Source organism: Macaca nemestrina, chromosome 2 (genome assembly GCF_043159975.1).
Source record: "Macaca nemestrina isolate mMacNem1 chromosome 2, mMacNem.hap1, whole genome shotgun sequence".
NCBI classification, from domain to species: Eukaryota; Metazoa; Chordata; class Mammalia; order Primates; family Cercopithecidae; genus Macaca; species Macaca nemestrina.
The window spans coordinates 103,618,424-103,645,157 of record NC_092126.1 but is presented as its reverse complement, the minus strand read 5'-3'; the positions used below and the strand labels follow the sequence as shown (position 1 = coordinate 103,645,157).

General features: G+C 42.4%; 1 protein-coding gene and 1 non-coding gene across 10 annotated transcripts in view; both read right to left on the bottom strand.

Moving 5' to 3' along the window:
* The window catches only part of MYRI (myosin VIIA and Rab interacting protein), a 412,711-nt gene that overhangs the window by 19,115 nt on the left and 366,862 nt on the right, over nucleotides 1-26,734 (bottom strand). For all 9 annotated transcript variants that reach the window (XM_011738813.3, XM_011738817.3, XM_011738816.3 and 6 more), the window contains one exon: nucleotides 6,988-7,182. In XM_011738813.3, the coding sequence (XP_011737115.1) occupies nucleotides 6,988-7,182 (195 nt within the window). The remainder of the gene's footprint in view (nucleotides 1-6,987; nucleotides 7,183-26,734) is intronic.
* LOC112426461 (small nucleolar RNA SNORA64/SNORA10 family) lies at nucleotides 1,985-2,117 on the bottom strand. Its single transcript, XR_003017792.1, has one exon. It is a non-coding gene; the product is annotated as a small nucleolar RNA SNORA64/SNORA10 family (small nucleolar RNA).

Below are 26,734 nucleotides of genomic sequence, written 5' to 3'. Positions count from 1 at the left end.
AGCAAGATGAAAAAGCTCCAAGCCCTCAGCAAGGCCAGAATGTTCATCTTTTACTCTGTGTTCGCTAAAAGCCTACTTTCCTGGCACCAGGAGGAAGAATAGATTTAGTGGTTTGGCACTGATACCGGCTGAACAGGAATTTACAGCCAAAATGATGGTGCCTAAAGGACTGGAGAATGATGATGATGATGGTGGGGATGATGATGATGTGATGACAGCATTAATTTATAGAGTCAGTGGCTGAGCCAAGGGTTTTATGTGACTTATATATGCTCATAGCAACCCTTGAGGTAGATACTATTATAATAATTGTGTTCAAGACGAGAATTTTTATGCTCTAGGAAGGTTTAGTGATTTTCTGAGGTCTCAGCTGGGGACTGGTGGACCCTAGAAGTGATCTCAGAAGGGCTGAAGCTAGTTCCCTTGCCTTTATCCTCCTTGCCCTATGATGCTGTGATAATCTCAGTTGGAACGTTATAACATTTTGCATTTCAGATTTTAACATAAAGGTACTAGAGTTACTATGGTTACAGATGGATATGATATTGGCTCTGTTGCTGGCTTGAAATAACAAAAGGTAACATGCTATATGATGAAAATGTTATTCTAGCTTTATAAAACATAACCCATTTGAAAAATGTTCACTTGGACTTGCTTGGTAAGTTAAGGTCCACTTTTGGTGAGAACTATGGTTACCATGTCTGAGTAATCTATGACCCCTTCAAACTCTAGTCATTGATGCCTATGATTGCATTCACTGACTCTCAGTTCAACAAGGCTTTCTCAAAGTGGTTCAAGGCATAAGAATAGGTGTTTCCTTAATGAAACACTTATTTGTGATTAAATTCTCTAGAATAAAGAGTGTTAAACAGATTTCTTTACTGCAGGTCTTCCAAGAGGCTTTAATGTGCTAATATGTATCTCAATTTTCCTAGAAAGAGTATGCAAGCTTCCAAGACTTATTTGACCTTAGAGCATCTTGTTGGACTTGACTTCCATGAAATATACTTTAGGGGACTAATGTATTTCTTTCCTTGCACTCTGAGGGCAGAGAACCACCTGAGTAACCATGATCATCTCCACAAGTTCTAGTGCCACATCCTCTTTGGTGCTGTGAGGGTTGTAGGAGAGCTTTGGGAAAGAGGACCAACATCCTCTGCATGGACCTGGATTCAGTGGCAGAGCTGGGCTCCCTGTAGTGCAGGTCTGCTGTGTCTGCTGCCACTGGTTGTATACTCCATGGGCAATGTGGGATGGAGCTAAAAGGGAAGTTGGGTTTGCCCTCCACTCCCTCTGAGGCTTGGGATTATGGGTTACTTACAACCCTGCATACATCCTCAAGGTGGCAGTCCTACTATTCACACCACAGGTCTGAGAATGCTCATGCTAGTCATTCTCTGTTGACCTTCTAGGTCCATTTTCTATCCTTCTTTGTCCTGCCCTGTTTCCTGGGAGGCTGACCTATTTGGACTTCATCACCAGGGCTTCCTGGCTGTCTGGGATTGGTTTGGTCAGTGGAGATACCACTATCTGGGACTGGTAATAGCTTCCTTTTATTGCTACTATTCCACCCTCAGCATCCCATAACCTTGCCCACACCTGAGTCCAGCTACATCCCAACAGGTACAGCAGAGCTCTTCACAGCAAGAGTTTAAAATACCTAGAGACCAAGACATTCAGCCCAAGGACTTGAGCCCCCATTGCGTGCTGCTGTGGAGGCTGGGATTAGTCCTAGGTTGTTTCTGCCTTTAGGGGAGACAAGAGCTGATTTCACAGCACTAACACCAGATAGCAGGTGAGAAGTGTCAAAGCTGAGAGACAAGATAATTCTCAAATACCCATGCCCTCTGCTAATTAAGGGGGTTAAGGCAGTTCATGAAAACAGGAGATTGGATATGTAAATGCCGATGTTTCTTTACCTTATGTAGCTCTGAAACCTTCAGAAGTATTTTTATTTTTTTTCTTTTTTCCCATTTTGCTTAGGACCCGTTGTGTCCCTCAAGGAAAGAGATGTCACAGTAAAGATGATCTGAGGTCCTGGGGAGATCCTTTCTCTTCCTCCCCATTACAAAAGCCACACAGGCGAAGCTAGTGTAACTGGGCAGAGCTGTGAGTCTTCAGAGGTATTTTTAAAGGTGAACATTCTCAACCAAATGTTCTTTTTCTCCCCGAGTCCTGTCCTGCGGTAACCAATGTTCAGAAAGCAAGAATAGTGTCACCGTTTCTATTTCTGACAGTCCCTAGGTTCCCTAGCACAAAGGAGAACAGCGGAGGAGTGCAGGACTGTTCTTTATTCTGAAGACCAACAAAAGCCATGGTTTAATGAGATCAGCTGCGCCCAGAGGACAGTTTAAGAACCACCCTGGCTTCTCCCACTGCTCAGCTGAATTCCATCCGGGAGCAGCAGAGCGAGGCAACCCGCCCGTGGCTCTGTGATCTGTTGAATTAAAGAGACGAAGAAGAGTCATCCTTTCCCTGACTCAAAAGCTCATGAATTCAAAAGAATATAGATGGGGTTTCTTCTGAGGTTAAATTTAAAAAGCTGAAGGATGGGGGAAGGGAAGGAGGAGGAAGAACGCAGTTAACTCTTTGGGAACAGGAGAGGCATGAGGGGTGCAGAACAGGGGAGCAGTCACCTACAGACTGGGCCTTCCAGCCTTGGTCCCTGCTGGGGCTTCTGACATCTTCAGTCTGTGAGTAAGTGGACATATTTTAAATCGAAACTGTTAATGAACCCAAAGGAAAAAAAACCATAACTTACAATTAAAGGATCTTACAAGATGAAAACTCCAATGCCATTGCATTCTTTTCAACATGCTCCTTGGAGGTAAAAATAAAAGGGCAGGATATCTTTGTTTTAAGTGTGCTATGAAAACTGACCATTTTCATTTAAACCAGATATTTCACACACTGTTTTTCTGATACCATACTTTGTAAAAAATACATTCGTTTGCTAGTGAACCATGTCTTTAACCTTTTCAATTCTGTGTGTCCAGGATCAGGGCCATCTCAGGACTCAGCTATGTTAGAGACACATTTAAAGAACAGAGACCCTGTGCATGAGAAGTCAAGCAGTTCTTTTTAAAAGGGGTTTCATTCCTCTGGTGTAGTCATACATCAGCTAAACATTCACCAAGTGCTTCCTCTGTGTCAGGCTCTGGGTGGTGGACTGGGGCTAGGCTACAGAAATAAAAGGTGGTAAACCCTGTTCTGCAGGAATTTATATATCTCATTCCCAATCAGGGGGTGATTTTGCCCTGCCCCAAACCCTTAACATTTGACAATGCCTAGAGACAATTTTGACTGTCACACTGGGAGGGTGCTGCTGCTAGCAGTTAGTGGGTAGAGACCAGGGGTGTGGACAAGTATCCTGTGCACAGGACAGCCCCCACACGAAGAATTGCCTAATCCAAATGTCAATAGTGCCAGCCTAATGGGAGATGGATGAGTGAACAGAAAAGATGGAAAGTGTGAAAAGTGATCAGACAGATACATGCATAGGTTTTATGGGAGCCCAAAGGGAGAGAGTCTTCAACTTTTAAAGTGAAACAAGCATATATATATATATATATATGTAATTTTATTCATAGAGATGGGATCTCACCATATTGACCAGGCTGGCCTCAAACTCCTGGCCTCAAGCAGTCCTCCCATCTTGGCCTCCCAAAGTGCTGGGATTACAGGCGTGAGCCACCACACCCAGCCTGCAGTTAAACATTTTTCATTTCTTATTGTTTCAACTTTTATCAAAAAATACTTCAGGCTGGGCATAATGGCTCATGTCTGTAATCCCAGCATGTGGGAGGCCAAGGCAAGAGAATCACCTGAGGTCAGGAGTTTGAGACCAGTCTGGGCAACATGGCAAGACCCCATTTCTGCTTTAAAAAAAACACTCTAATAACAACAATTCCTGATTTCTGGGAACAGCATTCATTAGAGCACCTCAAAAGCACAGTTGAGGCCGGGCGCGGTGGCTCAAGCCTGTAATCCCAGCACTTTGGGAGGCCGAGACGGGTGAATCACGAGGTCAGGAGATCGAGACCATCCTGGTTAATACGGTGAAACCCCGTCTCTACTGAAAAGTACAAAAAACTAGCCGGGCGAGGTGGCGGGCGCCTGTAGTCCCAGCTACTTGGGAGGCTGAGGCAGGAGAATGGCGTGAACCCGGGAGGCGGAGCTTGCAGTGAGCTGAGATCTGGCCACTGCACTTCGGCCTGGGCAACAGAGCGAGACTCCGTCTCAAAAAATAAAAACAAAAAAACAAAAAAACAAAAAAAAAAAGCACAGTTGACTTTGCAGGAGCTGGCATTACCTAACTTGATTTGATATCAACTTCATGGCAAGAGCCATGCCAACTACTCATGGTGACTACAGCTTGAGTGTCCAAATTTCTCAGTGTCACCCTTGGTCTGGAGTACTGGAAAATTCTTATCCTCAGCTATTTCCTGAAATACTCAGTGATCATGAATATTTACCTGTAAAAATTTATTACACTGTTTATTTCATCACAAATCAGAAGGACTGAAAAATCCATTACTAGCAAATATCCCTATTAGGCCAAACCAAACATACAACTCCTCAAGTGGCAGTGAGAGCTTTCCTGAACTCTGAAGTTATCACTCACACCCACCCCGCCTCCAGGCCAGGTGCCTCTTACTTGACAGCCAAGAATTTTTCTTCTCTTTGAATGGAAGGGGGAAATTACAAAGTCCTTTAACCTAAACATAGTCATGCTTTGCTAAACAATGAGGATATATTATTAGAAATGCAAAATTGTGTGAACATCATAGAGTGTACCTATGCAAACCTAGATGGTATAACCTCCTACACACCTAGCCTATTGCTCCTAGGCTACCGCATGTTATTGTACTGAATACTGTAGGCAATTGTAACACCATGGTAATTATTTGTGTATCTAAACATAGAAAAGGTACAGTAGAAATACAGCATTATAATCTTATGGGACCACCACTGTTGTATATGTGATCCGCCATTGACCAAAACCTTATTATACAGCACATGACTACAATTATATTTGCGAATACCTTTTAGGCGTACAAACTAAATGGAATTGAATCTGAAGAAAGGTAAATGTAAGCACTGTCTTCTCCTCCCTTCCCCAAGTACATTGATTTTGCCTTCAGAGATGTACAAGTTTCCACTGGGAACCAGCTGACTTGGCTGATGGTCTTTAACCCTTCTAAATGTTGAAACAGATTGTGAGCACCTTCCCCTTCATCCCTTTCCCCCTTTCCAGACATCTGGTAGATCTCACCTTCTTTCCCTGTGACCCTGACTCTGAGGCATGGCTTTCTTCAGGCAGAAAAGGACCTGGCACCAGGGAAAGCCCAGCTACGTAAGTCAGGGTCCTCAGAAGAAGCAACAAGTAAAAACAGGATGAATGAGGCAGATGAGTCTTCTGGGCCACTCTGCCTACACTTCTGTAAAAATGGATGATTTTCAATAAATCAATACTAATTTTTCAATTTTTCAATACCAATAGGACTTGTTTTATTTCCTTTCTTTCTCAAGTGTCTTTCTCTTGAAAGCAGCAAATGCATACTTGTTCCAGGATGAGAGACAGAGCTAAGAGTGTGTGTTATTAAAGTTGGAACCACTTTTAACAACCCATTCTTTAGTGAATTTTAATGGGATCATTTTAGGAGTTGGCTGATGACATGCCTTTCAAATACTAATAAGAATAGCCAACATTTATGTGTACTTTTTTGCAAGCATTATGCTAAATGTTTTATTTCCAAAGAGGAAATGTAATTTTGAATATAGTTGATGTTAGGCATTTTCCTCTTGATTGGCAGATCCACTAGCAGTGGTTGGTTAGCATCCTTAATGGGGAGCATAGGAATTGGGGAGGGGGAAATGATGGCAGTCTGAGGTCTAAATATGGTCAGAAGGTAATACAGTGGAGTCTTACTCAGTTCCCAGAGTGCTTGGACAATTTTGGAGTGGAGTGTGGTAGGCTCAGAAGAAAGACAGTGGGCTTCTTGTTGCTAATGGCACAAGGAGACTTGGGTGATTCACTGGAAACATAAATTACATATGATTGTGTTGTTATATTTTTTTTTGAGACAGAGTATCACTGTGTTGCCCAGGCTGGAGTGCAGTGGCACCATCTTGGCTCACTGCAACCTTCGCCTCCTGGGTTCAAGCGATTCTCTTGGGTCAGCTTCCCAAGTAGCTGGGATTACAGGCGCCTGCCACGATACCCAGCTAATTTTTGTATTTTTGTAGAGATGGGGTTTCACCATGTTGGCCAGGCTGGTCTCAAACTCCCAAACTCAAGTGATCCGCCTGCCTCAGCCTCCCAAAGTGCTGGGATTACAGGCATGAACCACAGCACCTGACCAGATTGTGTTGGTATCTTAGAGAAGCAGAGAAGACCAGTTGTAGTAACTTCAGTTCTTTTGGCAACCACTTCATCCCCTGTAGCGGCACTGGCAATACCTGGATCCCCTTGGATCTCTTTTATAGTTTCTCTATACTCTTCTCCCTGCCCACCAAGCTTTTATTCCTAGCAGCCCATATCTATACAGGGGACTGCCTTTGGGCTACTAGAGACATTGCCTGCGTGCAAAGAGACTGAAGTGCCTGCTGGTTGTAAGAAGGGTCAGTTCTTTTGCCCTAGGTCAGGACAACTCTGAGGTGCAACTTCTACTCCAGAGCTCTCTGCAGGATCAAGCTAAAGCTCCTCTTTGTGTAAGATCATGTCCTTGCTTGGATTCTTCCCTTTCCCTTACTTCCCCATTCCCTTACTAGCTTCCCTTGGGAGCATTCCCTAATAAGTAACATGCACACAAATCCTCATCTCAGGGTCTGCTTCTGGGGAATCCAACCTAAGGTCCTTCCTGAGAATGTATTTGCTATGGTGGTAGTGGTGTGTGTATCCTTGCACTCTTCATGATAAGCTACAACTTCATCAGCTTCTTCACACACATTCACCTTAGACAGGGCACCTCCACACCCTCTTACATTTTCTTCCAGGGAAGTCAGCTGCTCATCCAGTCTCACTTGGTCTGTCCCACGAGGAAACGTCCCCTTCTCTCTGTCAGGAGGGACTTGTGGGGACTCCCAGGGCCCTGTAGATCCTGCTATCAACTCCTCTGTGGCATTGATGACTTTCAGGACTTCTGTGGAGATGTTGCAGAGAGAAACAGCAGAAAACTTCTGTTTGGTCCGATAACAGAAGGGGACAGAAGACAAGAACAGCACATTAACAATGACACAGAAATTCTATGTTATCATGACACTCATCATCATGAGGTTGATTCTGTAATTCCACACACAAACACCAATGTGCCGAGGAATGAGATTAAACTAGACACAGCAGAAGAGAACTGAGGGGAGGCCTGATTTGACTTTGCCTAGTTTCTGTGACTCATAATAAATTATTTCAGATTCTTGGGGAGGGAAGGAGGAAGGAGTGCTAGAGTGGAAGCTGTATGTCCTCTGCCCACTGCTGGTAGTTTAATATCTCTTACCTTATTTGCTGAATAATATTATACTTCATCAGCAAAACTGAAATCTCAGACTGAAGTGTGGTCCAGTGGGTAGCTTTCTGGACTGGCATTTAAGAGACCTGGGCTCCAGTTCTGGCTCTAAATTCACACAGTTATGGGACCTTGGCCAAGTTATTTCTCATTTCTGGAACTCATTTTTGTCATTTGTACAATGAGGGTACTAGAAAGAATTTCTCTGTAGTTTCTTGATAGACAGTGTATTAGCTCACACACCTATTTTCAAGCCCATTCTCTCTTGCTGTCTTCTACCATGGGGGTGAACAGGAAAATACTCAATTTTCCTGCTTCCCTTGCAGCTAGGTATAGTCATGTGACACAATTTTAACTAGTGAGTCCACAGGGAAAGACTGAGGAGTTTCTAGATAAGCTTTTGTTTTCCTAATCAGGGGAATTGGTGCATCTAATGTTCCTCTCTTCCTCCCCACTTGTTTCTGCCTTAAACATAGACATGCAGCTTATGAGCCAGCAGAATTGAAGAAGAATGCCAAACCTCCAAGTGAGATGGGGCAGAAAGACTGAAGGAGCTTGGACTCAGAGAGCACTGGATTGGGTGAACCACTGGGAGTCATCACCTGCCTCTGAATACCATGTTATGTGAAAAAAGATCCCCTATCTGTTGAAGCCACTGTTGGCCAGGTTTTCTGTTATCTGTGGCTGAACGTATTCCTGACTGACACAGGTCACTTCCAGCTTTTACATTCAAGGTTCAAAATTACAATCAATCCGGATTTGGGCCAACGTCATTAATGGAGCAGAGGCACATCAATCCCAAAGAATTATCTGCATTTTGAGTTCATCTGAACATATAGCATCATGCAATAAGCTGGAGATCACTGTTGCTTGGCAGTCATGGTTTCCATCTACAAACAATTTTGTTTATCTCATCATACCATTTGTAAATTAGAACTTGAATACTGCTCACAGGCATATTTCGTGTGACCAGTAAAATGTTTGGCAAGATATGCCTTTCTAAGGTATCTGTCTGACCCATACAATCTTGACCAAAATGTTAATGATAGCTATGACTTGATTTTGCAAAATTTGTTCCTCCGAGTGGATTCTATTTTAGGTTTTGTCTCACTAGAGAAGGTTTCCGTTGGCCCTCCCACTTCACTAGAGAAGCAAAGGGGCTAAGTGACAAATTAGTGGCTGAGTCTATAGTCCAGAAGCTGACTCTGGGCTTTTACACTGAGGCACATGGTCTCACACCTGTCAAGCCATTCTGGGGTGAGGACACATGTGCCAGAGGGCTCCTCTTTAGCCTTAGCCTGTCTATTCCACAATAGCTGCTTGACTGACCCAATGGCCATGTTTCTGTTGGTTCAGGGGGCTTTGCTACATACCAAAAAGGTAGGGTCTGGGGTCCCAGGGGAATGAGATAGAGGGGAGGTGATATAGACCCACCAGAATAAGGGTAATGTCCAAGAGAACAGCCAGAGCCAAGTCTTCACCTTAGGAAAAATGTGCAGAGGATGTCCCCCACTTTTCAGGATCCTGTAGCTTGGTGTGGGAGATTTTGGAGACAAATTGGGCTCAAAATAATTTTGGCAAGAACCAGCTACCACTGCTTAAGCCTGTTTCAGAAAGGGCAACGTTGTATGCATGAAAGCGGATTTGTTACCCTTTTATTAGGAATAAAACGTGTTTAGAAAGATTGCCCCTTATTTGGTAGACACAGTGCCTTTGTAGATCTTTTGAAAAGAAAGATATATGACCAAGGGATTCAGAAAAAGAAGTTAGACCATAGCATGAGGGAGGGGAAAGCAAAAATTTACACAAATTTCCAAACAGCACAGGGCATTAAAGGTCCAAGGTATTAATGGAAAGGACTTAAGAGATGCTTAAACAGAAACAGTGATCTGTATCCTGACTTCAACTGAACATACAATCAAAAGGGTAAGTTGGCCAACAATACTGTTTGACCATCATTGTTTTATTCCATCTATAAACAGCCTTGTTTATTCAGTCATGAGAGTTGTAAGCTTGAAGGCAAATATTACCCATGCTTTTTGGCCTAGAATACCTCCTGTGAGATATGCACTTCCCAGTTCTCTGTACTCCCCACAGTTCATTCTACATCTTTATTGGGACCCTATGGTGTGCCAGCTCTGTTGCAGGTGCTGGGATAAAGCAGTGAACAAGAGGGATGCAGTTCCTGCCCTCATGGCATACCTTTGGCCCTACCCCATCCACTTGTCACATTGACTTACTGTCTTGGCCTCTCAAGGCATTTGCATTTTCCCTTAAGTCAGAGTGAGGAGTCCCAGGTAGCTGGTCTGAGGAGAGCACCACAACTTCACCTGGAACACCTGAGGTCTGCTTAAAGACCTGGACCATTTCAGCTTCCAGCTGGCAGAAGTGACGGATCGGGCCAGGCGTGGGGGCTCATGCCTGTAATCCCAGCACTTTGGGAGACTGAGGCAGGTGGATCACCTGAGGTCAGGAGTTTGAGACCAGCCTGGCCAACATGGTGAAACCCTGTCTCTATTAAAAATGCAAAGATTAACCAGGTGTGGCGGCGGGCACCTGTAATCCCAGCTACCTGGGAGGCTGTGGCAGAAGAATTGCTTGAACCTGGGAGGTGGAGGTTGGAGTGAGTTGAGACCCGCCATTACACTCCAGCCTGGGCAACAAGAGTGAAATTCCGTCTCAAAAAAAAAAAAAAAAAAAGGAAAAGAAGAAGTGACTGAACAAAAATTATATGAAAACTGGAAAAGATCTCTTCATTGGTTAGTGTCCTTATTTTCTCTCCACTGGGAAATGCAAACTGGAATCCACAGTAATTTCCCACCTGTAGGGAATCAAGTGTTTCTTGTCTGTTCCCTAGCAATGGGCTGTTTGCTTGGACCTGGGGGTGGGTATGGACCATGCACCTACTGGAAGTTGAGATAACTTGGATTTCAATAGCTATATGACAGGGTCAGGGCACCTAACCTCCCTGTTCCTTATTGTGCTCACTGGCCAGTGAAAGATCAGCTTTCCTACTGGGCTAACAGTGACTTGTAATGTAAATGTCCTGTTCCCTGCCCAGTCTAGAGAAAAGTGAAAAGCACCTCCTACAACTATGTTAAAAAAGTTACATTTAGGTTTGATCAGATGAAAAGCTGGTGGAGATTCAGAGGTGGCTGACAGAGAGCCCTGTATGTGGGAGAAATGAAAAGCTAAAGGATCCTACCTATTTCTACTGCTTGCAGCCCCAGAGGGATGAGCTGAATGGCACAAATTGCGAGTTGAGAGCCCAGACAGAGCATGCCATTGTGGTAGCTGACTTTCTCCAGATATTAATCATAAGGGAGATCAAATATGGGTTTTACGGTAGCAAATGAGGGAGGAGTGAAAGCATGGAGAGAGTCAGCTGACACAATAGGAGGCTTTGCAGAACAGGGAAGTGGGTCTCAAGACACTTGCAGCTAAGGGACCCACAGACGATGGAATGAAAATGGCTGGTAAACCCATGTAACAAAATTCAACCTTCTAGTGAGCAAAGAAATGCAAATTAAATAACACATTTATTAGATGCCAGATACACGCACAATTCTTTTTTTTAAAATGCCAACTGTATGCCAATATGCCTTAGTGCAGGTAGCATGTGTTGAACTTTGAGCTGTTGACCCACCGTAAGATGTGGATCTGTGCTCTGAGGCAGCCATGCTCTTGGTGTCCTGCTGACTGATGCTCACCTCTGAGAGCCCAAGTGTCCACTTCTAGGGTTCACTCTGTGTCACAGCCCCATGCAGAACACCAAATCTATAATGTCAGCTTCACAACCAGCGGGGCTGAAACAGTCCGCCACTTGGGGCACAGAGAGTGAGGAGAAGCACACTGGTGTTGCAAGCCCACCACAGAGCCATGAGGGCAGAGGAACAGGAAGGTAAGATCTGACTCCTCCCAACCTGAGATGGAGTTTCCTCAATTGCTCATTAACGAGGTAGTGAAACTGCTGTCAACCTCCGTGAAAACTCAGGCTCCCAGCTCAACTCACAAATGACACAGTGCTGAAGCAGGCCTTTATGACAGTCATTTGCCATGCCAAGGTTGCAACCCCACCTCAGTGGCTGTTTCAGTGGTCCCCATAAAGATGACCAATTGTGCAATTCATCCCAACTGTATCGTTTCTTTCCTCTAGGGAATGTAGGCAGAGTAAGACTGTTTTTTTTTTTTTTTTTTTGTCTGAGGACCCAAATACACTTTACCTTAGCAGTCTCTCTGTCTTGTGCTTATATGCTTTCTCTCCATATAAAAATGTGTTGCTATAAACAAATTTCTACTCTATGTACTCTTCCCTATCAGCTGTTTTTCAAAGACATAGAGAATGCAAGGTGTTGCCACGGGAGATCTGAGCCTGTAGAATTCTAAGGGAGAAAATATTTTCATCTAAACATTAGATACATCTGCTCGTTAGCAATCTTTGTAAATTCTCCTGAGATTTTCCCAGTGTCATCATTCATTTCTAAGCTTTGTGTTGCACAGAAAAATGCAAATTCATTTCAAGCTGGAATAATCAGGAATGCTCTTTACCAGAATATCTTACTCTTGTGAATGAGTGAGCAGCAAGAGTGTGTTCTAATAATCGGATGTCTGGCTTCGTGGAGAGACACAACTTTGGAATTAAAGAGGGGGGATTCCAGCCCCAGCTTGACCCTGGAGCATGTGTGTCTGTGTGTCTGTCTCAGCTGGGTTCAGAGAGTCAGCTTCTGGCTGTGTGTGATGATCTGTCCTGTGCCAGAGGTCCTGGGTATCTATTTATGTGACTTGATATAAGTCTTGATATATTATAAGGTGGGCAGAAAGGCTTTCAGGATAAAAGGATGTGTACATGTGCCTGGAGCGGAAGAGAGATTTTCCTAGCTCCACCTCAGGGGCTGTTCTGACACCTATAACAAGAACAAGAGCAAAAAGGCAAAAAAGGCAGACGCTGAAGGGACACTGGCACTCACACTTTTGAGAGATAGGGAAGCATACAGTATGATCTGGGTTCATGGTCAGCCAAGAAACAGAGGCAGTGGCGATGGGACTGCCACTTTAGGGTCTTGTGAAGGGCCTCCTTACCCTTTAGGGATAGCAGGCACCTGACCTAGGGCCCATCATTCCTTTAGGGGTCCATGAAAATATTTTAATTTCTTTTAAAATTAAAAGAAAAAGAATGAATCTTTGCACCAGGAACATGTTTTGATATATATTAGTATATTTATACCAATACAGTTGTAAAATATGATTTTTAAATGTGTTTTATGGAGGAACAGGCCCATAAAGGCACAAGTGCTTGGTCCCAGCAAAGCCACACACTGGCGCTTGTCTCGCTGATCTGGAGCCCCTCTGTGAGAAGGCACCTGGGCAGGACCTGGCTCCCATGGTGGTGGCGCAGCTGCGGCCTGGTGAGGCCTGTCCCTCAGGGCTCTGCCAGCTCCAGACATCCATGGGGGCCCTGAGTGGGCTCCTCCAAGAGGGCTGTACATGAATACATGGCAGACTCCTCCTCCAAGACTCCCCAAAATAACAGAGGGAGACAATTGGGGGTGCTGTGGTCTCCTACTGCGGACTTATCCTAATGAAACTTCCTTGTTTGCACATACAGGCCCATGAGGCCGGGGAAATTCAGCTTACATTGTCCGTGTGACTTTGGGCAAATACTTAACCCCTCTGCGCCTCCATTGTAAAATGGATATAACATCATCTAGCTCAAGAGGCTTTCAAGAAGATTAAATTAGATGGCATGTGTCAGGTGTCCGCCCAGTGTCTGGGTCGAGAGTTGTGCGCCCCTCCTCAAGCACCTCCCACCTGCTCTGCAGGCCCGCTTCCTGGCTGGAGGTGGGCACATCGCTGGTGAATGCCTGGTGGTTTAGCTGCCTCTCATTATGTACTGCAGTCTTGAAACATTTTTCTTTGACTATTTCATATTTCAAAGAGTGCCTTTTACCATTATTCCAAAAGGTTAAAGTTTGCTGCTCTTTCTTGTTTTTTCTTTTGCCAAGTAATAATATTTTTTAAGAAAAGCTGCTATAATCTATTATTGCCTACCACTACAATTTCATAAAGATGGGATCATACCACCAAAAAGGGAATAATAATATCAGAATACAGAATAGTCTAAGAAATCAGAGTAAGCAACCTAACACTGGCGCGCGCGTGTGCATGCACACACACACACACAGCGAGCAAGAGACAGACAGCAAGAGCAAGAGAGAGCGAGAGCGAGAGCGAGAGCGAGAGAGAGAGAGAGAGAGAGAGAGAGAGATGTTCATTTCCATTCCATCATTCTGTCGTTTCCCAGTTTTTCATTCTGTTGTTTTCCCTTTACTGGGAGCAGACCGAACCATACACACTGATATGCAATGAAAACAAGGTATGTTATGGCCTTGAGGGGACCCTGTAAAAACCAGGCCCTCAAACATCATCAATGATTCCCTCCCATCACTAACTTAATTCCTTCTGGAAACATCCACTCTATGCCAAGGCACTGCATTGGGCCCTGCAGGGGATGCAGAAACAAGTAAGCCATGGTCCCTATCCTCAGAGAGCAGAGGGGGAAGCAGTCAGGAGACAACAGCAGTTAGCAGAAGGTAAGACCTGTCCTGCACTGTGAGCAACAGGCTGCGGATCTGCAGAGGGAACAACCAGGTCCTGCTAGCACGTTACTTTGGGGTAAGGTCTGGAAGCACAAGAAGGCTGCTGAGTCAATGGCACTGCAGCCCAGGGCAGGCTGTGGGAGACAGGTGGGAAAAGAGAGGCAGGGGGGAGGTCTTACAGTGCCCTGAATGCCAGCCTCAGGAGTCTGGGGTTTGTACTGCTGGCAATGAGGTGCCACTGCAGGTTCTTGCTGCTGCTGTTAACAGTAACTCACTGAGCACGTGTGCCAGGCTCTGGGATATGTGCATCATTTACCTTGCCTCATTTAACCCTCCTCACCACCCTATGATGCGGGTACTATGATCACTCCATCTGATAGATGAAGAACTGAGGCTTAAGAGAGGCGACGAGGTTTTCAAGGAGCCAGGATTTGTATTTGGATCTGCCTGGTTTTAAAGCCCAGGCTAACACGCTGGCAGGAGAGACCTGCACTTCAGAAAGGTAATTCTGACTGCCACAAGAAGAACAGATTTAGGGCTGGGGAGAACTGGAGGCAGAAAGTAAGTGTAGGAAAGAATAACTGCAGCTCCAATCAAAGGTTGCAAGGACCTGAGGTGGGGCAGCCACAGGAGGGATAAAAGCATAAAAGGTGCAATATTCTGGAAAGAGCTGAGAGAACGTGCTGGCTGCAGTGAAGAAGAGGGAGCTGGCAAGGTGCTGCTGTGCTTTCCAGCTGGGTAATCCGGAAGAAACTGACGCATTTAAGATTTAAATACCAGGAGGGAAGGAAGAGTTCGCTAGGTTATTGAAATAAAGTAAAATACAACATTTCAGAGCTCCTTTTCTCACACAATCTTGAAAGTGGGTGATTACCAAATGCCCAAGTGGAATAGCACCTGAGTCATTTGTTCAATTTTTCTTTTAAATTCATTATTTTTGGTGTCAAGTTTCCTGAGGGGAGGGGTGAAGAGCTAATACAGTCTTCATAATTGGCTGTAGTACAATCAAGAAGTTGGTGACAGTATGGGGCCCTCCAGTCCTCCTTTCAGCCCTGTGACTTACGAATGTTCCTTAGGGGGAGCTATTAGGGGACAGTGGACATCCAGGTAACAGGAAACATTAACAGGGTCATCTAAAGACATGTTTGAGCACAAAGGGGTACAGAGAGGAATTACAGGGAGAGGTGAAAGGCCTTTTAGCAGTTCAAGTTGGATAAAATAAATATGTGTCCATGCCTTCTCCCCTTGCCGAATGTTGTTCCCGCGAGACTCTTTGAGGGGGAAGAGAAGCAGCAAGGAGGGAAGCACCTCATAGTTAATGTGCGTCCATCCTGTGCCAGGTTGACTCTAGGCTTCTTATTATTTTATTTAACCCTGACAGCATGGTTGATATTTTAATCCCATCTTTAGAGACAAGGAAACTGTGGCTCAGTGAAGAAGATGCAGAGCTGGGACTTGAGCCCAGATGGTGGTTTCCCAAACCCATGCTCTTCCCCATTTGTCACACCAGCACTTCTTCCATGTGCATAATTCCCTGGACACAGTGGACTGTGGGAAGTGATGGTGAAACAGAATCTGAGTGCACAATCAGATCAGTGAACAACAGGTCAGGAAGAGAAGGGTCTAATGACAGGGAGTCCTCGGGTCATTCTACAGCCTCTACCAACTGACACCAACCAGAATAAGTGCATTGATTTGGAAAGCCAAAGACCAAGCCACGCCACAGAAAGCCAAAGACCAAGCCATGCCACACAGTGCCCATTCTGAGGCTTCCAGAGCCCACCTAGAACTGAGCTGTCAATGACCACAAGTGAGAAAGGATGTGCTCTATAAGAAAACCTGTTCCAAGTGTAATCCAGACGCCCAGTCCACTCATCACTCCTCTGTCTCGTATTACATATGCTGTCTTGGCTTTATGAAATGCTTCCATCAAACTACCAGAACAAGCAAGAAAGTATCCAAATGCCTTGATTTCATGTATTTTTCTCCTTTTCAATAGTAGGAAAGAAACTCCATATGTCCTTCTAAATATTTGACAGAAATCTGCTAGAAAAATTCAATGCTAATATATTTCAGTTCTCATGAAACATAAGGCACTCCGGCAATGCCGCTAAAACCCGTCAAAATACATTCTCCACGAACAGACTCATGTCCCTGAAGAGTGACTTGATGCAAGAGGGTGGTACAGAATTGTGGAAATAAATTGGAACATGAACTTAATAAATTAGCATATGTAATACACCGAAACATTTACACATAACAGAGATTAGAGGAGAACTGACCTCTAGGAAGGTTTGGGTTCTTAAGTCATCCAGGTCTTGATGGCCAAGGCCATCTATAAAAGAAATATTTTCCTTTTTTCATGGTGACTAAGAAATAAATTTTAAAAGTATAGTATTTGTAGTTTAGTTCCAATGATTATGTTTCCCTGAGGTCATTTTCTTGTTCTTCTTTGGTGGCATCTATTTTGTCTGATGCTTGCCATATCAGGGCCTGGCAAGGGAAACAAAGGGGGGAAATGGGGCCATCACCTTTGACCAAACCTACTCTAGCAGGTGTAAAGCAGGCAGGAGGAGTTCCTTTCTTGGCCTAAGAGGTAATCATAGCCATTGATCTTTTTTTTTTTTTTTCTTTTTTAAATTGACTGTTCCTCAGACAATAGTTCTTAATATTGATTACAAACATTTCTAATGACTGGCGGTAATCAGGGCATGTGCTTGGCTCTGAAGAAGTCCAGTGAGACCTGAAATCACTTTCTACATTTGCTTGGAAAGAAGGTGACACATGGCAGCTGAGCTGATCTTCATAATGTAAGGTCCTGCTTGTCACTTGTCCACTTCAACCTTTCCAGGTGCTTTCTACCTCACCAGAATATAAACTGAAGCTTTCTGCAGGGCCCACCTGGCCCTGCTTGCTCTAGCCCCTGCTCTCACCTCTCTCGCCGCTTTTCCCTTGGCCACATTGCTCCAGCTGTCCCTTGGACTGGTCAAGGTCATTTCTGTCCCTTGGACTTGTCAAGGTCATCTCCACCTTAGGGACTTGCATGTGTTCCTCTGCCTGGAAAGCCCTTCCTTTAGATCTTTTTCCTGATTGCCATTTGGGTCTCAGTTCAAGACCCTTGGTCAGAGAGTTCATGACTATCCAGGACTCTGACCTCTGCCCTATGTCATTTTCTTAGCACTTATCACTATCGTGCATCTTCCCTTTCGTGTGTCTACATGTTCACCACTGTCTCCTCCAACAGAAGGTAAGTTCCACGAGTGCAGGGAGCTTTTTTCTCTTATCCATACTGCATTGCAGCTCCTCGAACAGCTCAGTACTTGTTGAAGAAGTGGGGAATGAGCAGGGATTCAAACTCCAGAGCTTGGGCTACCACCTCTCACAAGAGAAGTTCAACATCTCTCTGTCTCCTTTTAAATGTTGTCTCTTATCTATTGCTGGGCCTGCAAACGAGGAGGGTCCATTCATACCTTCCTTGGGGTGAAAATTAAGAACCTGTCTTTTCTTACATCTCTATTCACCTCCCAAAAGAACAAGCTAACAATTGTCCAAACACCATTTATTAAAAAGCTGTCCTTTTTTGACCTGGTGTGGAAAGTGAGTGGGAATCGCGAGAATAATGGTGAGTTAAATTTAATATATTTTAGGCTGTTCTTCTGGACTATTCTGTTACATCTTGTACTGTAGCTCACAAATTTAATCACTGTACCTTTAAAACATATAACATCTTAATAAATGGATCCTCTTCACACCTCTTTTATTTTTTTCTAAACATTTCTAAACTATTTTTGACTGTTTATTCTATCAGATGGTTTTGATTTTTAGACTCTCTTTTTGAAAAGTTAAAAGATATCTGGTTCAGATTTTGATTTGCATTGCATTAAACCTCTAACCTAATTTTGGAAGAATTCATCTTTACACCATCTTTCTTCCAGTGAACTGCTAGATTTCTTGGAGATCTGCAGTTTTAACTTTTTAAGTTTTAACTTCACATTTTTTGCTCTTATTATGGATGGAGTTAGTTTCCATTCTATGCCCCATCCCATCAATGGTTTGAAATTCATATGTAGATTTTAGTTCAGGGAAGGTTAATGGCTAAGCTACAAACCTCTGAAATGGGAGGTTCTGCTGTAAATCTCAGAAACGCTTGAACCATACTGTGTAATTATGTCAAATGATGTGGATTTATGAATAGATCTGGTAGGAACAGATACTTTCTTTGAATAAAATGGATTTTTATTTTGCATTTAATTGTGTCCAAGATTGCTATATTCTTTTACAGGTTCTTTATACATCAGGTAAATGTTCATGATCTGACCTCATCTATGCTTTCAGTGCTGCCTGGGACTTCCAACATTTCTCCACATTGTTTTCTTTACATTTGATGCAGTAGCTATTTTAAACCCTCTCTACAATGTTGAATCTCCAATTCCACTATCCCTTCACTTTCAGAAAACAAATTTGCCTCAGAAAGACAGATGGCGAGAGGGGTGGGAGGTAGGGGAGAGAGAGGTAATAAACATATGGAATATAAAACCTCCTCAACTTCCTGACATGAAATTTACCCACTTAATTGTGAAGTAGGAGGCTGGGCTCAGACACTGGACCAAATTGAGGACTAGTTAAAACAGAGCCAGGATAGAAGCAGCTTTCCGTAAGACACCCCACCAGTGTGCTATGTCAGTTTACCACTGCCACGGCAACACCCGGAGCTTACCACCCCTTTTCATAGCAACAACCTGACACATTACCACCTTCATCTTATAAATTTCTTCATAAACTGCCCCTTAACTTATATGTAATTAAAAGTATAATTACTATATTTATGTAAATATGACTGCAGAAGTGCCTCTGAGCTGCTATTCTGGGCACACTGCCTATGGGGTAGCCCTGCTCTGGAAGGAGCAGTACCTCCGCTGCTGGTATACACTGCTGCTTCAATTATAGTTTCTGTTTAGCATCCTCCACTCACCCTTGAATTCTTTCCTGGGCAAAGCCAAGAACCCTCTTGGGTTAAGCCCCAATTTCGGGGCTCACCTGCCCTGTATCACTTGTATCTGGACCAATCTATCTTTGCTGTTCCAATGCCTATGCGCCATCTGTTATCTGAACTCCATCTCCCCGTATCTCCAAGAATCCCTTATTGTTGGGCATTCCGATTTCAGTTTGTTGTTTCCCTACAATGAAAACACAATGCTTGATGAATTACATTGTAATATATGCTCCCCCGCCGACTCCCCGCCCCCTCCCCCCCCACCCACGGCTGCTTCTCCAGGTTTTTCTTTGGATAAATAATTGAAAGTACGATTGCCACATCAAAGGGTATGCACCCTTTGATTCCTTTGGATTACCAATTACCAAACTCTAATATGTGCTCCCACTATTTTATGGTGGCAGACTGCCTGTTTTCCTGAACTCTTACCAACACTAAATGTCATTCTTTTTGTTTCTTGATACAGAGTCTTACTTTGTCACCCAAGGTGGAGTGCAGTGGCAGAATATTGGCTCACTGCAACCTCCATATCCTGGGCTGAAGTGATCCTCCCACCTTAGCCTCTGGAGTAGCTGGGACCACAGGTGCTCACCACTATGGCTGGCTAATTTTTGTATTTTTTTGTAGAGAGGGGTCTTGCTACATCGCCCAAGCTGGTTTCAAACACCTGAGCCCAAGCGATCTGCTTGCCTTGGCCTCCTAAAGTGTTGGGATTAGAAGAGTGAGCCAATTATCCTTCTTTTTAACCATCCAATTTAGTAGGCAAAAGTGGCATCTCATTAATTTAATTTGTATCCTTACTGATTGAGCAAATGATAGACTCTGTCTTGTTCATGGCCATTTTCTCTGTACTTCAATAGTGCCAGGCACATTGAGACACTCAATAAACATTTGGTGAATTAAAAAAATGAACATGCTAACCATATGGCAAGTTCTGGGCAAGGTGTTATATTAAATACAAATTGTAATACAATTAAAGTTGAATATTTTTTCATATGCTTATTGGCCATTTACATTTTTTTTTTTTTTTTTTTTGGTGACTCGCCTGCTTATGTACATTACCCTTTATCTATTGGAGTTTGATATGGTTTGGGTCTGTGTCTCTGCCCAAATCTCGTGTCAAATTGTAATCCCCAATATTGCAGGTGGAGCCTGGTGGAAAGTGATTGGATCGTGGGGGCAGATTTCCACTTTGGTGCTGTTCCCATGATAGTGAGTGAGTTGTCTTGAGATCTGATTGTTTAAAAGTGTGTGGCACCTCCTCCCTCACTCTCTTCCTCCTACTCCAGCCATGTAAGACATGCCTGCTTCCCCTTTGCCTTCTGCCATGATTGTAAGTTTCCTGAGGCCTCTTCAGCCATGCTTCCTGTACAGCCTGTAGAACTGTGAGCCAATTAAACCTCTTTTCTTTATAAATTACCCAGTCTAAGGTATTTCTTTATAGCAGAGTTATACAGAGTTATAATACAGAGTTATAAAGTTCTTAATTCTTCACCCATTATATATTTAAGCACTATGTCTTCTTAACTATTCTTTTCCTTTTAGTTTTATGGTTTTGATGAACGTAAAGTTCTTAATACTTATGCAATCATATATTTCAGGCTTTTAAGGTTTCTGGCCTTTCTTGTCCTAATGTTACAAAATATTCATCTATATTCTAGTAATTGTGTAACTTCTTTTACTTAACCTTTTAAACTCCTGCCCATTGAGAATTTATTCTTGTATGTAGTATGATGTATGAATCTAATTTAGTTCTGCTTGTACTACATAATTTGTTAATCTAATATTCCTTAAAGAATCTTTCTTTGATATTAAATGTACCATTGTCATGTCATAATAAATTTCTGTATTTTCTATTGTGTTTCATTAATCTGTTTGCTTATTCCAGTGTTAGCACCACTGCTATAATTACAGTTGGAGTTTTCTTGGCTATATTTTATGCACTTATTCTTCCAGATGAACTTCAGAGTAACTTCATCAAGTTTGCAAAAAATCTCATTAAGATGATTGGAAATCTGTTAAATGTATGTATTAATTTGGGGAAAACTAACTTCTATAAAAGTGTGAAGTTTTCCCATCGGTACACAGAATATGTTTCCGTACTTATTCAGTCTTTATGTCTCCTAGCAAAGCTGGTTAATTTTATTCACATGAGTTTCATACATTCGTAGTTAAGTTATTCAAGGGCACTATGTATGTATATATATATGTAAATGTGTATGTGCATATGTACATTACATACAGTAAAATTCAGCCTTTAAAGGCAAATAGTTCTATGAATTTTGACAAAAGCATGCAGTTGAGTAGCTACCACCCAATCAAGATTTAGAATATTTCCATCAGACCAAAAAATTCCCTTATGTCTCTTTATATCAACCTTCCCCTCACCCCATTCTCTTGTAACCACTGGTATGTGTTTTGTCCCTATAGTTTTGCCTTCTCCAGGATGTCATGTAAGTGGGAAGTACGTAACCTTTTGAGTCTTTTTTCCCTCAGCATAATGCTCTTAAGATTCATTGACATTGGTGCATTTATACTTGTTTACTAGCTGGTGAGCTGGTGGACAACTAGGTTGTTTCCAGTTTTTGGTGATCATGAATGTTTTTTGTGTGTGTCTGTGTATGTGGACATAGGTCTTTATTTCTCTTTGGTAATACTTAGGAGAATTTTTGGGTTATATGCCAAGTGTATGTTCAGCGCTGTGTGTACTTTTGCTGCTATTGCAAATAGAATTTTTCTTTATATTTTCTGAGAGGTTATTGCTGTGTATATGAAATTTTTGCTTATGTATTACTCTTTTGTGATAGGCCACCCTACCAAACTTATTTCTAATAATCTTTTCAGTTGATTTTATTATCTTAACTCAGAAATCTAAAGTCATCATAGTTTTGTTTTCTGCTATCTAATATTGGCAATTTTTATTTCTTATTATACTGGAGGGAATGCCAGACCAATGTTGAATCAAAGAAATAGTAGAAGACATCTTTGTTTTCTTTCTGTCATTTAATAGTAATTTTTAAACTTGGGGTTTATGGATGGGCTTCATGCAATCGGTGACTTTCCAATTTGATGAAAATCAATTTCTTTTTTTAAGCTTTATGGAGAAGGGGTTTACAATGTTCATCAAATTTGTAAAAAGGTCTGCAATCCCCAAAAGGCTACCAGTCACTGCTGTTGAGTTTTTGTCTTCCTACTTTATCAGAAATGGTTGTTTAACTTTATCAGCTGTTAGTGTGGAATTCATTCTTCATTCAGTATTTAGGAGTATTTTATGAATTTCCTACTATGTCAAACATCAAGCTAAGAATTTAATAAAATAATCATGTTTCTCTCCCTTTAGCCTGTAAATATAACAAAAATGTTAATAGATATCCTAAAATTAATATTATTACATTCTTAGACTACATCCTGTCTGGTAGTCATAAATTATTACTTTAATTCATAGTTAGAAACAATCTGCAATATGTTGAGAATTTTTGAATGTTTATTCACTCGTGAGTTAATTTGTAAATTTTTGGTGGTGTGTGATTTTTTGTGTGTGAGATTCAGAACTGGGGTGCTTTCCATTTTTTTAATTGCTCAAGAACAGTTTTATTAATGTGAAGGTAATTAGCACCATGAACGTTTAATGGATTTTATTGTCAAAGATACCTGAGACTAGCTTCTTTCTGAGAAATAATTCCTTGACCACTTTGCCAATTTCTTCTGTGGTCTGTTCAGGTTTTGTAAACCTTCTAGAGTCAATTTTGCTCATTTATTTCTTTAGCAACAATACGTATTTGCTAAATAACTACAAATATTTGTCTGTAATTTAAAACAAATCTTAAAGCCACACATATTATTTTTTACACGTATGTACGTGCTATTTGATTAACAAAATACACATTTATGTAAAAGCATTTACAAATTCATCTCTTTGTCATGTGTTTCTTTGGTCGGTAGTAAAATGTGATGTTCATGATGTTTTTGATATTTAAAGTGAGCTCTCATCAAGAAAAAAATCCAGGGCTTCTGGTGCTTCGAAGTGGATTTTCTTCATCATGTTACAGAATTATCTTTGTATTACACTGAGAGGGTTTTTTCCCCCAGTGGAATATGTGTTGAATGTTTCCAAAAGACATTTTGGCATCAGTTGAGATTATGATGTGCTTTTAAAAAATAGTACTTACTAAATGAGTGTAACAGTGGGGTTTCCTGCTATTCACTTTATTTTGCATTCTTGGAATAAAATATATGAGTTATGGTATGTTAATCTCTTAATGTTGTGGAATTCAGTTTGCTAGTATCTTCTTTAGGATTTTGGCATTTCTGTTTATAGGAGAAACTGATATACATGTTTTTCCTTCTTTAGTTTTTACATTTTCTACCCAGAGATGTTTTCCAAGAGCACAATCTTGCTTATCCTGCAGAACTTCAGATTCACAGTATCTTTGCTTCCTCTTCCCCCTCTCCAGAGTTTCTTACTTTTGGGCTTCCGTGAGGTGAAAGTTCTGAACCAGTTCCTTGCTTGCCAGGCCTTTCTACTTAAAACCTTTTGGAGTAACTCTGCCTTTCTTTCTTCAAACCATTTCTGTCCAGCACCTCATTCTACTGCTGTGACTGGGGTGATATCCTTATCCTGGCCTTCCAGGTAACACCTGCATTTTAGAGGCTTGAAGGTATGTCTGCATTGGAGTTCTGGGCAATCTTTCCCAGTCCATCTTTGCCTAGAGAGGAAGATATTCTGCTTCTCTCTTTTGAAGATCCAAAAGAGAACCTAGAACTCTACCTTCCTGGCCTGGCAGGCCCTTCCCCAGGACACAGTTGTGGGAATGAAGGGTGCAGATGAGCATGAGTGAAATAAAACCTCCTCACCTGTTCAAGCACTGTGGATAAGAGCAGTAGCTCTAAGTGGACAGTTAAAGCTTCTCTTTTTTCCTAGGGCAGCAGTTAAATAGAAAGTTGGGAAAGAGGTGTTAATTCCTCAATAGGCATAAGGCCTATTGAAATCAGCGTAGTTTGGAAGTTATAAGTCAGTATCTAATACTATATTCACTCTAGCAGCAAGTGACGATGAGGCACTCTTCTGAAATAAAATTCTCCCTGGGTTGTAGGGTGCTATAGCCTCATGTGAATGGTTATTTTATGAAAGTTAGACACATATGGACAATACTTGATTTTATGTTAACATCATGACATCAACAAAATTTTTTTCACAAGCACATTAAACTTGAGAAACCCAAGTCTCTGGGTTTTCTCAGACAACAGTCAATAAATCTGCTTCCTTCACCATTGACCAGGATTGTGTTTCCATGTGGCTTGGCTTTAGTAATTGGGGGGCAGCCATCAGAAGATGCACAAATTATTCTCTTGTTTGGGGATATAATTAAAGACATTTAATTTATGTTTGGGGATATAAAGAAAGACATTTATTAGTTTAGAGAAGTCTCAGTACTTTGATGAAAATTATTCTATGAAACTATAAATACAATTCAATTTTTTCAAAATTGAAAAAATGAATATTATTCTATGAAATCATAAATGTAGTTTCACTCTTTAAAGTGAAACTAAGAGTCAGTTTGAATCCCAGCAGAGATGTCTGCTGGTTGTTGACTCCCTTGTGAAAATAAAGCACAATGGCTCAGCTACTTATGATAATTAATAAACAAAGACTCTTAATAAAAATGCTTTAAGGACACTAGATGTACAAATTTGGCTATAGTGCAAGATTTGCCTAATCTAGTCCTTTAACAAATGCTCATGTTCCAAAAGATTGACACATAGGACATCTTTTTTCATATACAGTATTGTAAATGATACTTATGTTAAGAAGCAAAAACCTATTTATTCTATTGCATATCTAGAACTTTGGAATTTTGGAACCAGAAGGGAACTTGGGGACTGCTGCTCCAGGCCTGGAAAAATTAGGGGGTTTAGGGGAGACTTGGTCCCTGATGTAGTCTCCAAACTCAGGCCAGGAGTCCTTAGTCCTCCTTTGCATCCCTCTTTAGGAGGGCAGCAGCTGCGTCCCTAGAGGCAAAAAGAACCACTTTAGCCAGGACTTTCTTCTAGAAACATTGGCATGGCTAGTGCTGTTGGCATGGCTGCTCAGTGGTTGGGGAGAAACAAGTGCTCATTCCCAGGCTTTGAGGACCACGTGGTTTGGAAGGCTGACCACTGAGGTCTGGTGGAACCAAGTTATTACTTAAAGAAGAAACATGACCTTTCAGGAATCCAGTTCCCAAGAAGTTTTGATCTGGCCCCAAGCTCGTTCTTCAGCTGGTTAAATTCAGGTTCCAGTGCCCATCCTTAAGTAATCACTGGGCCCCAGCCTCCAGTCAAAGGAAGACATTAATCCAACTGTAGGGATATGTTTGCATGCAGCAAAGGTTTGAATCCCATCAGGTAAAAGCATGTTTCTAAAATGCTGCTTCTGCTGCTGGACAGGATTCTGTAGCTCCAATTAGATGGGATGTTATACTGAGGATATTGAGCTGCCATTGATGTCACTGTGTCTACGGGCATATGCGCATTCCTCTGCTTTGGCTCCCAAAGAGCAGGGACAGTGATGGAGGCCCTGGCTGAGCTCTGCCTCTGTATGAGGCAAGCCTCCTTTTGGTGAGATAAAGCCTATCAGTAACCACTTTGGTGGTTAGACTTCCTCACTGCTTATTCACAATACCAAAGTAAGTATTTGCAATTTGGGGATGATACATTTTCTTCTGTTTGTCTTAGTCTGGGCTCCCCCAGAAAATGACCCCGAGACAAAAATTGGGGTGCACATGGCTTATGTGGGAGGCAGTCCCAGGAAACAGTGGCAGAGGAGTAGGGAAGTGAGACAGGAAAGGGAAGAGAGTCAGTAGAGAAGACTGCCTTATCATGTAGTTTATCAAGTAGTTCATCACTGTGGGTGCCACCAGCTACATACGCTGAGGGAGTCAGTGCGTGGCTCAAGCCTCAGAGTCATCATCCCAACCGAAGCAAAAGAGCTGGGATATTTACACCCTTCCATCAGTCACTGGTTAGCGCCTCACTCCCGCTCCTGGGAGTGGCATTTCTCTGGCCCTTCCAGCTAGTCTTCTGATTAGGAAGAGGGGCTCCTGCTACTCAAGAGAAGGCCCTCAGGTAGTTGGACTTTGGGCCAGTGTGCACTACCATGGTTAAGAAACAAGGGTGGAGCAGTGGCAGCTTCCGGAATAGTCACATTACCCTAGATCTACTCCCGAAACAGTGTGTGTGTGTGTGTGTGTGTGTGTGTGTGTGTGTGTGTGTCTGTGTGTGTTGCTCAGACTAGTGGTGTTGGGGTCATGGGGACATCACAGTTAACTCTGATCCTGAAGATGGTAACCTAGGGATCTGATGTAGTGATTTCCACACTTACACTCTGCATGGCATCAAGGAGCACCAAATGTAGTTACAGACCCACAGCATGACACGGCAAGTGTTGATTGGGAATCAGCACTAAGCTGTTCCTTCAGTACCAGCAGATGGATGATATTTCATGACAGTGAAGCTTATTTTCCTAAAGCTACAATAATTAAGATTTGCTGGGCTCCTGCTATGTGCCAAACCATACACTACATAATTCATTCCTCACAACCCTATAAGGAGGTATGATTATCCCCATTTTACAAATGAGGCCAAGATGTATTTATTCAATC